This window comes from Thunnus albacares, chromosome 11 (genome assembly GCF_914725855.1).
Source record: "Thunnus albacares chromosome 11, fThuAlb1.1, whole genome shotgun sequence".
Lineage (NCBI taxonomy): Eukaryota > Metazoa > Chordata > Actinopteri > Scombriformes > Scombridae > Thunnus > Thunnus albacares.
The window spans coordinates 14,199,976-14,215,387 of record NC_058116.1 but is presented as its reverse complement, the minus strand read 5'-3'; the positions used below and the strand labels follow the sequence as shown (position 1 = coordinate 14,215,387).

The window sequence follows — 15,412 nt, the reverse complement described above, 5'->3', positions numbered from 1 at the left end:
ACTTTGTACATGATCAAAACTACACACACTCCCAGGGCAGTATGATATACTGCAGAAGCAGCATTACGATTGCATCAAACAGAATACTAAGGCTACAGTATGATTAATGGCTTCTGTATACCGCGTGAACAAATATTAGCCAATAAAGCAATAAACACTGACAATTTATTAAACAATTTCTTTTCTCTCCTCTTTCAATGTCTGGGCATTTCTCCTGAGCAATTTGCACGCTGTGTTCTAGGCAGCACCTGAACAAGCTGCCTGAGGCCCAGCTATCTGAAGACATGCACCAAGAGAGCACACAGAAAAGTATCATCAACTTGTTTGCGATGAAAAACCAGGGGGGAAAAGTGTGCTTGTGGCAGAAACACCAAACAAGACCTTGGCCTTGTTGAAATTTGCAGCAAATCTTAATTTCACCTGAGATCAAATGCTGAATATTTTCCAACGGAATCAGTGTGTGGAATAAAATGAAATTGTACTGTATCGTTTTGGCAGAAACAAGCAGTTGATTGGGTGTATAATGACCCAGTTTAAATCTGAATTTTACTTAAATGGGGAGCGTGTTTACCTTAGACACTCTCTGAGCCACCTCCCGGCCAACAGAGAGCCCTTGGACAAATGTGCGTGCTGCGATGAATGCCCGGGTAACCTGAGCCTTGAGCTTCCTGGGCACATCTCCGAAGGGCTTGAGCTGGTCAGTGTACTTACTAATACACTCCAGATAGTCCTCGGTGATGACGTACTGGGAGTTGAGCAGTGTGAACATACGCTCCAGCAGCCGTGACCAAAAGTCATTAAGCATTTCCTCCAGGTTAACATTTCCTCCCGTGTAATAGCGCTTCAGCTCGGCAAACAGGTTCTCAAAGACCTCCGAGTTCTGCATGTAAGGCTTGCCGTACGTCCTCACAAACATCTCATTCAGGGACCTCTCGGTGTTCTCGAGCAGCTCAAGGAAGAATTCTGGGTAAAGAAGAAAAGAAAAAGTAACACTTATTGTCTGATTTTCTTTTATAAGCAGTGTGTTGGTACAAATAATGCCTTGATACAAGTACAGAGACTACAGTTATGATTAAAATAGAAATGCAGCAAAACTATGTCTCTGATTGCGAGATAGAATGCTGCTTAAATGGCTGCATTTATATAGTGCTTTTATCCTTTAAAGGGCTTAACAATATTTCTGCTGCTCACACACCCATTCACACACACACACTCACACACTGATGGTGGCAAGCTACCACACAGGGTGCTGGCACAACCATAAAGAGCAATTTGAGGTTCAGTAACTTGCCCAAGGACACTTCGACATGCAGACAGGAGGAGTCGGGGATTGAACCACTAACCTTCTGATTAGTGGATATCTACCTATTTACCTCCTGAGCCACAGCTGCTCTCTAAAAAGGACACCTGCTTGATTGCAATGCTATCAACAGCAAATATGCCAACAACCAAAAAATTCCAAAATATCAGATCAATTAGGGCGTCTGATGTTGATTTCATTTTAAAGAGACTTCACAGCTTTGTTGATTTTTTTTTTTTTTTTTTATCTCTGATGAACTACTTTTGACATTGCAAAGGGAGCCCTCCACATATATTTCTGGAAAGCAATAAGTTCTGTGTTTGCAGTGTATGAGGTTTGTATTGTCCATATCTTGCCTGTAAACTCAAAATACATTCCTGTACCTTGGTAGAAAGGGTATATATAGCTGAACAATTTCCTATATGCAGATGCTGGTAGCACAGGGCTGTCAGAGGAAGTGCAGCAAATTATCCTTCAACATAAATATGAGTCCACTATATATTCTGTCTGTAGGGTTTCCAGACACTCTGCATTCTCACTTTTAGACACCACTTGTTGTTTGCTTCATTACCTCTATGACTCATCAGAAATTGGGATGAGATGATAATGATTCTGACCATCTGCTATTCATAATGACGGTTCTGGCTTTCAAGGACCAAGACTAAAATGTAAACAGGATTCAAAACTCTGCACATTTAACAGCAAAGTGCAAAGTGTAATAGTTCAAGACTAGGCAGAGGGGACTTCAGTCCTATAATAAATGGTGCTGGAGATTACACACATTCCATTTATATTCTTTGGTTATTGCCTTTTACAGGGCAACATGTTCAATTTGAAACTTTAAAGCAGCATTAATTGGGTTTCCTGGCAACTTGGAGGCACTGGAAACAAGCTAGTCAGTAGTTTCTGGTAACTTTGGCATGTGTGCCATTTGGTGCTGGGCAGGTAGCTTACATCGGGTTTATCAGAGCTTTTTCACTGAAGACTGAAAGTTGCAGGTTGTAAAAACAAAACAATGAGCTTAAAGACTCTAAAACACTCTGTAGAGCTAAGGGATATTGCATAGTCACTACAGGTTTCCCCTTTTACATTGTTAGTAATTTGATCCACTGTTACACAAAAATATTTATTAGTGCAGCTATAAAGTTTCTAGTTTTAGTACAGTATGGACAAAGCCATAAAGCTGCATGGATTGTCCCGGTACCAGCATGACAGCTTTGTAGACTATTAAGACTACCGAGACTTTGTAGATGAGTAAGTGCATTTTACAGTAACTATCACCCTTGTACAGCTTATATAAAGTATGTCCTGAATTAGCATCTGAAGTAATTCATGGTAGGTAGGTCAAATGACATATTCAAGACCACATAACCACTAAGAGATCCGTCCTGCTCCTCTGAGCAATGCACATTACAGTCACTTGTCAGTATTGCCCCGATAAAACTGTAATGGATTTGAAGAGGTCAATAGTGCTCAGTAATGCTGATGAAATTACAGACTACAGCATGAGAAACAAAATGGCATGATACCACACTAAATCATAGCTGGCCTTATTGCACACCAACAGAACAAATATGCCTTATCTGCAAGGTAGTACAAGACTCTAAATCTATTTAGTCCAAAACTGTTTGTGTTTTATCACACACTGCAGGCTTGCTTAATATTTCATTTCTCTATTATATTATCAGAATTAATTATTGCTTATTAACACTTCTTATCACCCACCAGTGACAGTGTTAAGTATACAACTTCCTCTGGGGATCTAAGTTTTACATTTGTTTTTCTATTTTAAGAGGATATGAGTTTTTCTTTTATTAGTACATACAGCATGCAGGACTTCTGATGTTCCAAGTATATTTATTCTTCAGTATTCTTGAGAATACAGTACAGTAATCAAAGACTACAGTGAGCAGTAATTTAAATATGTACAGCTTCAAGCATGAGTTGTGCTTCAGCGACTCGTCAGTGGTGCTGAGCGATATGCACACTGATTAATGACAGTCTCAAAACAAATTTCATTTAAAAAATATGCATTTTAAGAATGTAGTCAAGTTCTTTCCCCAATGCGTCAACTGAGATATTAATTGAATATAACCACTGTAATTAAGGAAGGATTTATTGTTAGTATTTGACATAATTCCAAGCGTTGCTGAGAGATTAATTATATTATTGATGATCTCAGTATACTTCAGTGAAACATTTTCACAACATTCACTTTAAAAAGACAACTCAATTTAATTAGTGAAAACTCATGAGTGGCATCATATTTTACAACAGCAAATTTAGTGAAATGTCAGAGACATTAAGAACATTATCAGTAAAGCTCACATAAATCCTTAACACATCTCAGTAATTAAGAGGTCTGCAAGAGCTGCAAACGGAGGATAACGATGCTGAAATGCTGGACAGTGGTGATTATAATACACTCAACTTATAGAGAGTTCATTACATTTCACTGATAAAGCTCAGTTTGGCTCCAATTCTTCACTGTGCACAGAGGTTATACAGAGCCTTTCCCTCTGTGATAAGGAGAAAGCCGGTGTTTCTGTGCTTGCTGTCACAGAAACCCACTGATGGATGCTCTCCTACATGTCAGAAATGTCAGTAGTCTCTATTTCAGCAATCTTGAAACTGAGTGCTCACGTTTTAAATCTTTGAGTTGGGGGCTTTTCATTTATCAGACCATAGATTTTTGGACACAATGAAGACTATAGAGTCAAACTGATTTGATCTTGAAGGATAGGTTCAGGTTTTTTCTGTCTTATACTGACAATACTGACATGACAAGATGTACGCAGAAATTCCTACTCTCCATACTGACCCTGAAGCTATTCTCTGGGAACGCAACTACACTGTAAAAGATGGGGGCCATAATCCACAGCTCTCAAACTGTCCTTTAAACACATAGCCAACTGAGGTAGCAGTGGATAGAATGACATCGACCTTGATGACCCGCGTGGGAAGATGGTCTGCAGAATTAATTACTGCAGAGTCTCCTGAACTGTGACCAGCCATAACTTAAGTGGATAAAAAGGGTTTGTTTGTAATCAACAAATCACTGTTAATTCAGAACAATGCGACATTAGATTCATGGACCACATTCAAGGGCCTCAGATTAGAATGCAACTTGAGAATCTCACTGAGGCCATGTTATTACTGCAAAAAAACAGTAGATAATTTAACCTTCAGTTGTCAAAGATTGGGCTTTGTGATCATTTCAAATATAAATGCAGTATCTTTTTTGATACAAATGCAATGCAATTTTTTTTTATCTATTTTTGATAAATGGAGGAGATGTTAGAAATAAAATCATATTTGCAAGATAGTAGGTTGATGAGGTCCAGGGTTGACTTTGTGTGATTTGATTTGATTTGTTTGTTTTCGTGGTTTGTAAGATTGGTTCTAAATTGGTTTATTTTATGTGGAAAATTCACAACCGATTGGAAAAATGTGTAAGCATTCTCCCAGTTTGACTACTTTCTTGCAAAAATAAGAATAACTACGCACAGTTGCAAGGAAATGGTTAAATTTGCATTAAATCTTACTAAAATGCCACCCTCCCGCCAGCCAAAAAATAAAATATAATAAAATAAAATAAGAATAACCCTGTATTTGGCAGTTCCTATGCAAAGATATTTATGTGTGGTGACAATTTCATAACATATTACTTTGAGTGCAGCATTTGATTTCAAGGCCACACATCAATAAAAATGTAACAAATTCAATAAAAGAAGATTTTCCTGGTAATTTGTCAGATGTCTTCCAGGTAAAACACATTCCTGCAAGCAACACAGTGTCAAAACTATTTGTAATTCATCAGTGAAGGTATCCAGAGAAACTACGAAAATGACATGGTTTGTTGGCACTCATGCAAACAGAGTAAACAGCCTGTTATCTCCAGCAGAGACACTCTGGGTCTTCTCCTAAAGGACTACAGCCAATCAAAGAAAGAAGCCATCTCCCACTTTGTGATCATTGAAACTGCATAATATAATGCACAGAGTCTGATTTGCAACCTCCTTGAGCGCTCATATCTGCACATGAAACTAGCAATTTTGTTGCCAAGGAGAGCACTTTGAATTCCACATGTCAATCGTAAGATGTCATTAATTGGTCTGACAGGAAGTGCTAGTCTACAGAGGGCTGCTCTGAGTGCTATGCTGCTGTAGAGAACATGACAGGCTGACCTTTTATGTCTCCATTTCCTTCTGTTAATTCCTGCGGCCTTCTTATTGTGAGTCACAGTAGCAATAAAAGCAGAGGCACAAAACATAAAATCACAGCTGCTAAATAAAAAGGGAAATGGTGTGCTGGTGAGTCAAGACAAAGATATCTGACATAAAGGTCTAATCTAACCTAATCTAATCTCAGTTTTGAAGGTTCTCAAACCATATTCAATTATTTAAAGGACAGGTTCATAATTTTTTGAGTCTGTCTTAAAACAACAGTCAGGTGCCCAAATTAACACTGAAATAGGTTTTTCTTGCTTTAATCATTCCTTCTGTTCATACTGGCCATTAGAAGATCCCTTCATAATGCACTTACAATGTAAGTGATGGGGGCCAAAATCCACAATCCTCCTTCTGTGCTAATACAAAGCCTCAGATGTCCGTATTAGTCAAATCAAGTACCGTTTTTTAGTGCCAAAGTCCCTCTTCTTGTTACTATACTTCCACCGCAGCTCAACAGGGAATTTGATGATAAAAAAGACTGTAAATGTGGCAGATATCCACTTGATATGACTAACTCAGACGGCTGAAGACTCATATAAGCTTCAGATAAACTTTCAAATGCATTTTTGCGCAAAATGACTGTGTGGACACACTGTGGATTTTGGCCCCCATCACTTACATTGAAAGCACCTTTGAAGGGGATCTATTAATGGCCAGTGTGAACAGGAGGATAGATTACAGTGAGGAAAACCTCTCTCAGTGTTTATATGGGCACCTGACTGTTGTTTTAAGACAGACTTGAAGAATTGGGAAAAGAGGGATACTTTTGATAGGGTGCTGGTTTATAAATGGTTGTGGGATGTCATTACTGCTTTTAGCACCTGTGAAAATTTTAGAATATATATAATTTGAAAAAATTAAAGCGGTATATAGTTTTGAATTTTCTGTATTTCCAAAAACATAAAAGCTTGTCCATTAGCTAAAGTTCCAGATATTTCCACAGTGTACCCCACAGTGTACGGAGATGCAGCACTGTGGCATTTCTCCCTGAGTCCTACTACATACTCTTACAGTCTCCAACCAGATAGTCCAATAGGAGCAAGCATGCCATTTTCAGCACTGCCCAGCTTAACATTCATCTCGTCACACACATCCACACCTGGTAGCTAGCCAGAACTGTATGGTCTTCCATAGTTGGCAGCTTTTGTGGAGTAATTTTAGGTTAAGTGCTTTGCTCAAGGGCACCTCAACAATGGCTGCAGAGGGAGAAGAAATTCCTCTCTCTCTTTTTATACTCTTGGATAAGGATACAGCTTTTATAAGGATACATAATTCAACAATAATTTTACAACCTTCCAACAATGCAACTGATGCCATTTGGTGCCAGTTGCAAAATATTTTCTTAGTAGATTGCCAGCAGAATTTTGAGCAGCGATATAAAAAAAGAAAGTGTGTGAGTCAGTGACTCCAACAAAGATCAATTGTGGAGGGTGGACCACATTACTATTCTGTTTGACTACTAAGCAGCATACTGTTCGTGGTCAGAGAAAGGCCAACAATTGATTAGTAATTAAGACCCTTGACTTAGTCTTTAATGAGTGAGGTGGAAAATAAGTCTCTGTGCCAGCCATTTGTCTAATTTCTCTGAACAGTTGTTTCATAGGATACATATTAAGATTGATAATATACAGACCTGCTATTTGATACATGTATTAACAAATGGCAGTAACTGCTGCATCTTTGTGGCATTGATTTTTCAGATTTTGCTGTTTCTCTGTTAGATTCATACAGCTGTACTGTATAACTGGGGCATTGTGGATATTTCTGTATCTCTGCTCTGATGATCTTGGCATAGTCGAAACTGTGCCCTCTCACCGTGACACATAGGCTGTGGTGTCAGGTGTGTGTGGGCTGGCCAGCTACTGTCAGCTGCAGTAACACTTATCATAAACTCTACATAAAGAGAAGAAAATACACAGATGCAGACTCTGTGTAGGTGAAACTCCAAAGCCAGGTGCTAAGTAGATGGTAAAGAGCATCTACATGAACTAACAGCACTGTATTGTTTGGATCTTGTGTTCTGGCTCAGTATCTATGGAGCCAGAACAGTGAATATAAGTTTTGGCATTGAAAGCAAAACCTGAGCTGAAAAAAGAAACACTGGCATTGAAACACTCAAAAGTTGTATTGGCACTGAAAACTGTTGCAGTGAAAAATAAAACATAGTCATTAAAAAAAACAATTAAGCTTTTAATAAAATAAAAAATGTAACATACTTGCAATTTTATCATCTTATTTCATTTTGATATTTTTTGAATTCTGATGTGTTTTGCAATGACAATTTTTAGATTTTTTCTTCAATGTCACTCTTTTTATGTTGACAGTGGTTTTCAGTTTCAGCTTTCTCTAACTGTTTTGGCATGGGGGTGGTGGGGAGGGGTTAAGGGGAGGGGCTAATGAGAACATGATTTGCATATAATCTGCATACTACAGAGACTCTGCATGCCTGCATGACTTTCAGCTTGACCTTCATGAGTTTGGACGGGACTCCCAGACGGCAAGTAGCTAAGTCTGTTTCTCTCTGTATTTGTTTTCACACAGAACTGAGCTGGGTTAAAGTTTTAACCAGTTTAATAACGGTATGGTGGTTTTGGCAGAGGTCGTGTTAGCTAGCTAGTTAATGGTTGCCAGCGTCAGAAATTAGCGGGGGGCAAGGGCAAAAATGCCCCAGGAAATCTCAGAATGCCTCTAAAAACCGAGATCGAGGGGCAGAAATTGCCCCCAAAAATTTGAAAAAAAATAATTTTATCTTTACCAGTTTAGGTCAATATCCTAATTCTACATGATGCCATCATTTTATTTTCATCAAATTCATTTAATTTCAATTTCAACACACAAACACAAACAGCGCTGTTGTTCACACTACACACTACGATACCTGACAGTGGTGTTGCACTCCTGCTGCACCTGCAGTGAAGTTCGCTGCCAGGATGGACCGCTCCCTCCTTACAAAAACTCTAACTGCTCCACCCGATGAAAGCAACCTAAGTCCCGGGCCGTCACCAACACCACCACCAGCAAGCAAAATAAAGACGAATAAGACGCCAAAGAAAGTTGCGGCTTCAACTATTGAAAAATGGAAAATAGACTGGCTTGGTGTTGAATAAATGAATAAGACAGCTCTCCTCTACTGCAAGGCATGCAGGGCTCACCCACCCAAAAATAGCCTGGAACCGCGAAAAAGTAATCACGCCTTTATCAAAGGAAGCGAACAAGTCAAAAAAGTGTTTGGCTCATTGGCACCAAGCCAGCAAACATAATCGATTTTCTTATGATAAGTAATATTAACGCTAACGCTAGTGTCTTTTGTCTGGCACGTTAGCCAATACAGTGTTAGTAATTTGGCTAACTAACGTTAATGTTAATATATATACGTGGGTCTTGCTGACTGGTGGGGTGATCATTGCAGTTTTACAGAGGCTGTTTCATACTCTCATCTAATATATTCTCACTTTTTTTACAGATATATCACATTATAGCTGTAAAGGAAATCCGTCACTATGCCACCTTCGCTTTTATTTTTATTTTTTTCACTATAGCATCCCAGCATGATGTGTAACACAATAGTGTCAGCTCCCTGTCCAGCCATGCCAGTTATCCCGAAGCTTCACACAGACGTCCATCCAGCTATGACTACCTCCGTAGCCGGCTTATTGGAGGAGCAACTCTGCCCCCCACTGCGTGTCCATACCTTTTATACAGAACAGCGAGGCGGAGTAAAGGCGCAGCATTCCCGCCTTGAACAGGCTGTGTAAAAAGGGCAGCAACTAACATTAATGGGCTCAGTGCATCGAGTGAAATGAGCTTTTACTCCCAAATCTAGAACCTAATTTTTACTAACCAATGAGGCAGTGCTGGATAATCGAGTCTATTATGTTGTTTTCATCATGTCATCCTGGTCAAAACCTCACCAGGGATAAATTTGGAGATGAAATAAAGAATGCTAAAAAAAAATTCAGCTGAAGGCATTTCAAGAACTGCATCAATAAAGAAGGAATATTACACTCGTTTAGGCTCTCTTGACAGCACTTGTAGCTACTAGTCTGTAATATTGTAAAACTGTGGCATACAACGCATCAGACCCACAATGACAACGGTAGACTGGCTTTGACTTGTAGGAGGTCTGAATATGACATTATCCCCCCCAACAAGAACTTTTGGTCAATTTAATTAGATCAAACCAATTAAATATCGTCATGATCTCAAGATCATTATGTTATACTGTCATCTAGTTTTTTATACTGAAGGTTCTTCCCAAATAAAATCTTGTTGAAAAGTTGTTGAAAGGAAATTGATGCATTAATTTGCTTTTCATGTGCTTATTATTGTAGTTAGAACATGTACACAATTATTACAAATGAGACGGTGTTTACTGAGGAGGTTTTGGTTACACAAGGTGATGATTACTGTATTTATTTTAATCTGCACTCATTTCACATTAAAAACAGCAACTTTATGCACTAATTACTATTTTTGCCCCCAAAATGTAGTAAATGCCCCAATTTTTTAGACAGGGGGGAAAAAGTTGCCCCTCAAATTTTTTTTAATTTCCTACACTGATGGTAGCTAAGTGTCCCGCCCTGTGATGTCTTTTTTACCCCTTAGAGTTAGAGACCAATGTTACTGCAGCAGGATCAGAACGCTGATATCATAAATGAAATATTCTGTTTGTTGCTAATATTATTACAATGCCTGTGGGTGATCCTCATTTGTATTTTACTGTTAGGAGTTAGCTAGCACTAGCATTTAGAGAATATCTCTGTAAACAAACGTGTATGTGAGTTACTGTAACATTAGAGCCTGCAGGAAACAAATAGGCTGTACATTTCACACATGCACTGCAACCTTGAAGTTATCCGAACATTATGCAGAGGAGCTGTATGTGAGAACGCAAATGTACGAATCAGTTGAACCTGGACATTAAATGGACTTTACCCTGTCATTCTCTGGAGAATTCACAACGAGCAAGTGGGTGTGTTGATTACATTTCTATCATGCGACTGGCGTGAAACAGGAAGAATACAAATATCTGAGAGTGAAGAAGAAGGGTCATTTACATGAAGATGCAAACGAAAAGGTCTAACTGGAGAGACAACAAGATTTGGGATCTTCTGTTGGTAAGGGCCAACACCCAAAATCGTCAGACAAATTCAAGGAACGGCAAGAGACTTGGTTAAGAGGAAATTATGAACCGGCTACGTAAGCCCAGTTACTTTTTGTATCATGTCCTGCATCCTGCTCGCTCTACCCAGGCACCACCCCTCACCTAAACGGAGTATTTCCAGTAGGTGTGAACACGTCTTACATGGACAATCTCCTGCTGTGTGCTAGATGTCTGAAAGGGAAACAATGTCCGGACCTGATTCTCTGGACATTTTCCTGAGTTCATATGAGAAAATGGCTTACGTTAGTGACAGAGATGCCAAGATAAACTACAGCTTGCATGTTTAACTATATTTTAGTAAGCTGCACCAGACTAATCCTTACTGACTGCATGCTATGGCAGTTTAACTTTACAGGCAATAAGCACATCAGCTGTCTGATACTGGAAAAAATAGATGGTTACATGAATTTTACTTTTTAGGTTAATGTATACAACCTTCACCACTTTATACCTACTGCAGTGGGATACTTTAGATTTGCCTATAGCTGTATGTATTTAGGACCTAAAACCTTCAGTGAACTGATCACTAAAGCCTTTTCTGTGTTGTATTCAGAGTGAACTACAAGGAGCCACGGTGTTTGTCTGATGTCATCTGATCAACTAGTAGAAGACGTCCAGCTGAACAGATTCCTTGATCTATGGTACTCAGTGACACCAGTAAAGATATGCTTGCAACATATAAACAGATTTATGGAAAACAGTAATTAATTACTAAGCTGTCAATATTATGTTAGTATTTAATCATGTTATTTGAAGCTCAGCCAAGTTTCTGCTGTGCTGCCATTACTCAAATATAGTCAAATAAAAATAGATGAGAACACAGCCTCATAGATTTCTTGCAACTTTATATATTATTTATTATCATTTACTTCAAGAGTAGTTTGTCTGAAATACCACATGATATAAAATAAAGTTATAAAAACTTTTAAAAAGCGTGACTTTTAAAAATTATCTACAGATCTTTGAACAGGCCGCAGCATCGTTTGATACTTTGTATTTATTTGTTAGACAAGCTTTGAAGAGCATGAGATCAACTGCAGAGAACTTAAATCCTCCACCAGCCCCCTTGATCCACTTACAGCATCCTTTTTTCAAATCTGTTTTTAATTTTTTAACAGATGGCATATTGTCAGTAGTAAACTCCAGACTGGTATCTTTCACCATTGCATGAAGAGTGCTCCTTAAGTATCAAGGCCAAGAAAATTAATTTGGTAATACTGCTTCATGAAGAGAAAACACCATTTAATACTGGAACATGGAGTCAGAAAAAATGCATGAAAATACTTCATATATGTCATATTTTCTGACACTGGTTGGTTGATGTCTGCTCAAAACTAATAATGACAATTTTTAACGCTCTGGTTCAATAATTGACATATAAAGATAAGGGGGAAATTCAAATCTAGCAATCAATATTTCCCGAACGGGTGGTCAATAGAGACCCTCAACAGCCACAAAGTCTCTGTACAGCAAAAGGCTGCAGAGTTGAAACCTGCATATGGCATCTGGTTCGTCGCTGATGAAATAATGGAGAGTGGCAGCAAATCCCAAGAGGAGAGCCTGGAGTCATGCATCTAAGTGCTGCTGGACAAGCCCCACTTCCACCCTTACTGGAGTCCTCCTTATGACATTCACTATCCTGACAGCAGCTGATCAAAATAACACTTATTTATTTATGGACACTTCCAGGAATCACATGTGGGCGGCTAAAGAAGTGTACTATATTCCTGGAAAAAAAAACAGATAGACAGGCATTACCCAGGCATTGTGGCATTGAGTTTCTGGGCAATGCTGTAACTCAATGATATTTGTTTCATACAATATGTTGAATAGTTTGAAAAGAATGGGCACAGAAAGACAAGACATTGACTGCTGAGTATTACATTGCGCTAAACATTATTCAGTTGTTGACATGGAGTATTCGGTAGCCCAGTGAAAATCTAAGATTCAACCTCCTACTTTTGAACCAAGATTAGAGCTACTTTTGGGTTAAATCTAATCCAAATGGGTATTTCTAATCTTGGTTCAGTTAATCAAATACTTTCATTGACAGAATCATTGGGAATGTTGCTACTCAATCCTGAGACCTAAGAATAGGTTATGTTCATGCTAATTTAATATATCTGACTTTAAATTTAAAGTATGTTAACAGATTATACAACAAGCTCTCAATGGTGAGAAGGTGTTAGGTGGCCTTCTATCATTGTACAGTAGTAGTAGTTATTGTTATTGTTAGCCATAGAACAACTATAGGCAGTGATGGTAATATTTATCACTATCTCTATTTCTTAGCACTATTGTCATTGTCATCATTACCTCTACCTGCACCCTCATTATGTGATTTGCTATTGGTTAAAAAGGGAAGAAAGAAAGGGAGAACAAAGGAAAAAGGAAGGGGAGAAGAAGGGGAATGGGGAAGAAAAGGGAAAAAAAAACAGTTCTTACATGCTGTGCGTCATACCCCTGGACCCACCTTGTTATCATATCCTATCATCTGCCTACAGAACTTATCTCTTGTTTTCTCTTTGATGCTATATTCTTCTGGTTTCAATGTTAATGTTGTTGTATTGTTCACACGTGGTTGTTTAATGTTGTCTGTCTTATGCATGTTTTATGATTTTGCACTGTGTTGGTGTTAGGCATGAATAAAAAAGAAAAAAAATCAAGAAAAGTAAGAATGTATCTTGTGAGGTGAGGGGCTGTCAAATCAGACTCAGGCTAAGCCACCTTAGTGTGCATGTGCAAAATGCTCTATACATGTAATTTATAATAAAGAGCAGAAAAATGTTGGCAGCTATATTATTTGCAAATCACACACAACATAAACAGATTTATGTTTATGTGCATGTAATCCTACATTAAAGCATGCTCGTTTTTATGCATCTGTACATATATAACATGCCGCAAGAGAACAAGATTATGTATTAATCATACTAAATATGATTCCTTAATGGGTTTAATAATATCATTTGTAAACTTCAATCACCAGCGCTGCTACAGTACTTGCAGATGACAACATGGTGGGCATAAAAATATTATTATTTCTTTTACAGAAGAGTGAAGTTTTTGTCCTGCCATTCACTGAGAGAAATATGATTCAGATAATCTAAAAGGTTTTTGAGTGATAACTCATTTAAAGACAGTTCGCTATGTTTGAGAATTTTCAGCTCCACCACCCTTCACCACTGTGCAACACATCTAATGTTGAGAGCTATATCATGTCATATTTTGAAATTGAAAAGAGAAGCTTCGAAAGGTTGGAACTCCGTGTTTGAAAACTTGAACTCTAATAAAAAAGGCACTGCTTGAGGACAGCCAGATGGCACAGAGAACCGTGCATCCTGTTTGCGGATCTTGTTTGTGTCAGTCATTGGCAGAACAATCTGTCAATCCCACCTAAGCAGGTAAATGTGACATGTGATTGGACTGTACTTCAGCAGGGAGCAAACAGTGAGCAAATGCCCCTGACTCCAGGATCCCAGCGTTTTTGGGTTTTTTTGACGCTGCCACAAATCACATGACTCGCAACTTTGTGGGCAGATTTCTGGAAAGTAGGTGTTATAAACTCAGGTCTGAAAGAACAGTATACAATAGGAGTGCAAATATACTTCCACAAAAGCTTCAAAATAAAGATTCACACTTTCGAAACTCAAGATTAAACGTTTCAAAGCTTTTTTTCCCGACATATGCACCAGTTTTCAGATCACTGTTTACAAGGTTTCAAACCTGGAAAACAAACTAATACACCGGGAGAAAAGACAAATCTGAAATTCTGAAAATGTGTGGGAGAAACACTGTAAAGAGTGCTGCAGTTGTGAAGAAGGAAAAGTAAAATACAAAATAATGCTTGCAGAGATTTGATCATTTTTTTCAGCGTATCAAAACATTATGCAAGCCTTCAAAATTTGGTTTCAATCTTACAAAACCTTTTTATTAGATTTCAAGCTTTCAAACACTGAGTTTCAACCTTTCGAAGCTTTTTTTTTTTCAGTTTCGAAATATGACATGATAGTCATCCCATAGGGAGCTGGAGGGATTATTATATCTCATTAAATGCTAACTAGAAGGAGCTGACTCCATAAGTGGGTGAGGTAGAGAGGCAGAGTGAGACTGGGTTCAGTAATGAGTGCCTCCCCTCCCTTAGCAGAGTCTCAGTGGATGTGTGGTGGTCAAGACAGTCACTATCGGGCTAAGACAAGATCACACACAGCACAAGACCACCAAACAACCTTAATAATGCAGAGTTTGGCTCTGTGCTGCTGTTCAAGCTGTCAATCTGCTGTGCAAGAAGCCATGTTTGTCTAATCCAACAAGAGGGTTCTCAACTCGAAAGCATATTAATGAGATTTTCACATCTCGTCTCCTCTTGAGGGAGGATAGCTACAGAGCTACAAACAGTGAACCCTTTCAAATTAACACATACAGTTTCAATTCTTTGATTTTCGTTTGTGCAGCATTTTGTTCTACACTGACTGACCATTATAAAAAGTTTTTAAAAAGACAAAACAGAGAAATTAACCCATTTCTCCTTAAAGGAAAATTATGGGGAATATAAAACAGACCAAATGGACCACAAGGAACACATTTCTGAATTTTTTTTTGAAATTCTACCTTCAGTGTCAAAGATCTGTAATGTAACATATATGTCATAACGATATTTCCCTAACTTGTTTTATATCAATTTGTTCAAGAAATGTGGTCAGAACAGATTAAATG

The 15,412-nt window shown here is 38.3% G+C and overlaps 1 protein-coding gene across 1 annotated transcript in view; it reads right to left on the bottom strand.

The window, feature by feature from the left end:
- LOC122992631 (glypican-6-like) overlaps positions 1 to 15,412 on the bottom strand; it is a 92,059-nt gene that overhangs the window by 55,008 nt on the left and 21,639 nt on the right. The window contains exon 3 of the mRNA XM_044366487.1: positions 572 to 963. Within this exon, the coding sequence (XP_044222422.1) occupies positions 572 to 963 (392 nt within the window). The remainder of the gene's footprint in view (positions 1 to 571; positions 964 to 15,412) is intronic.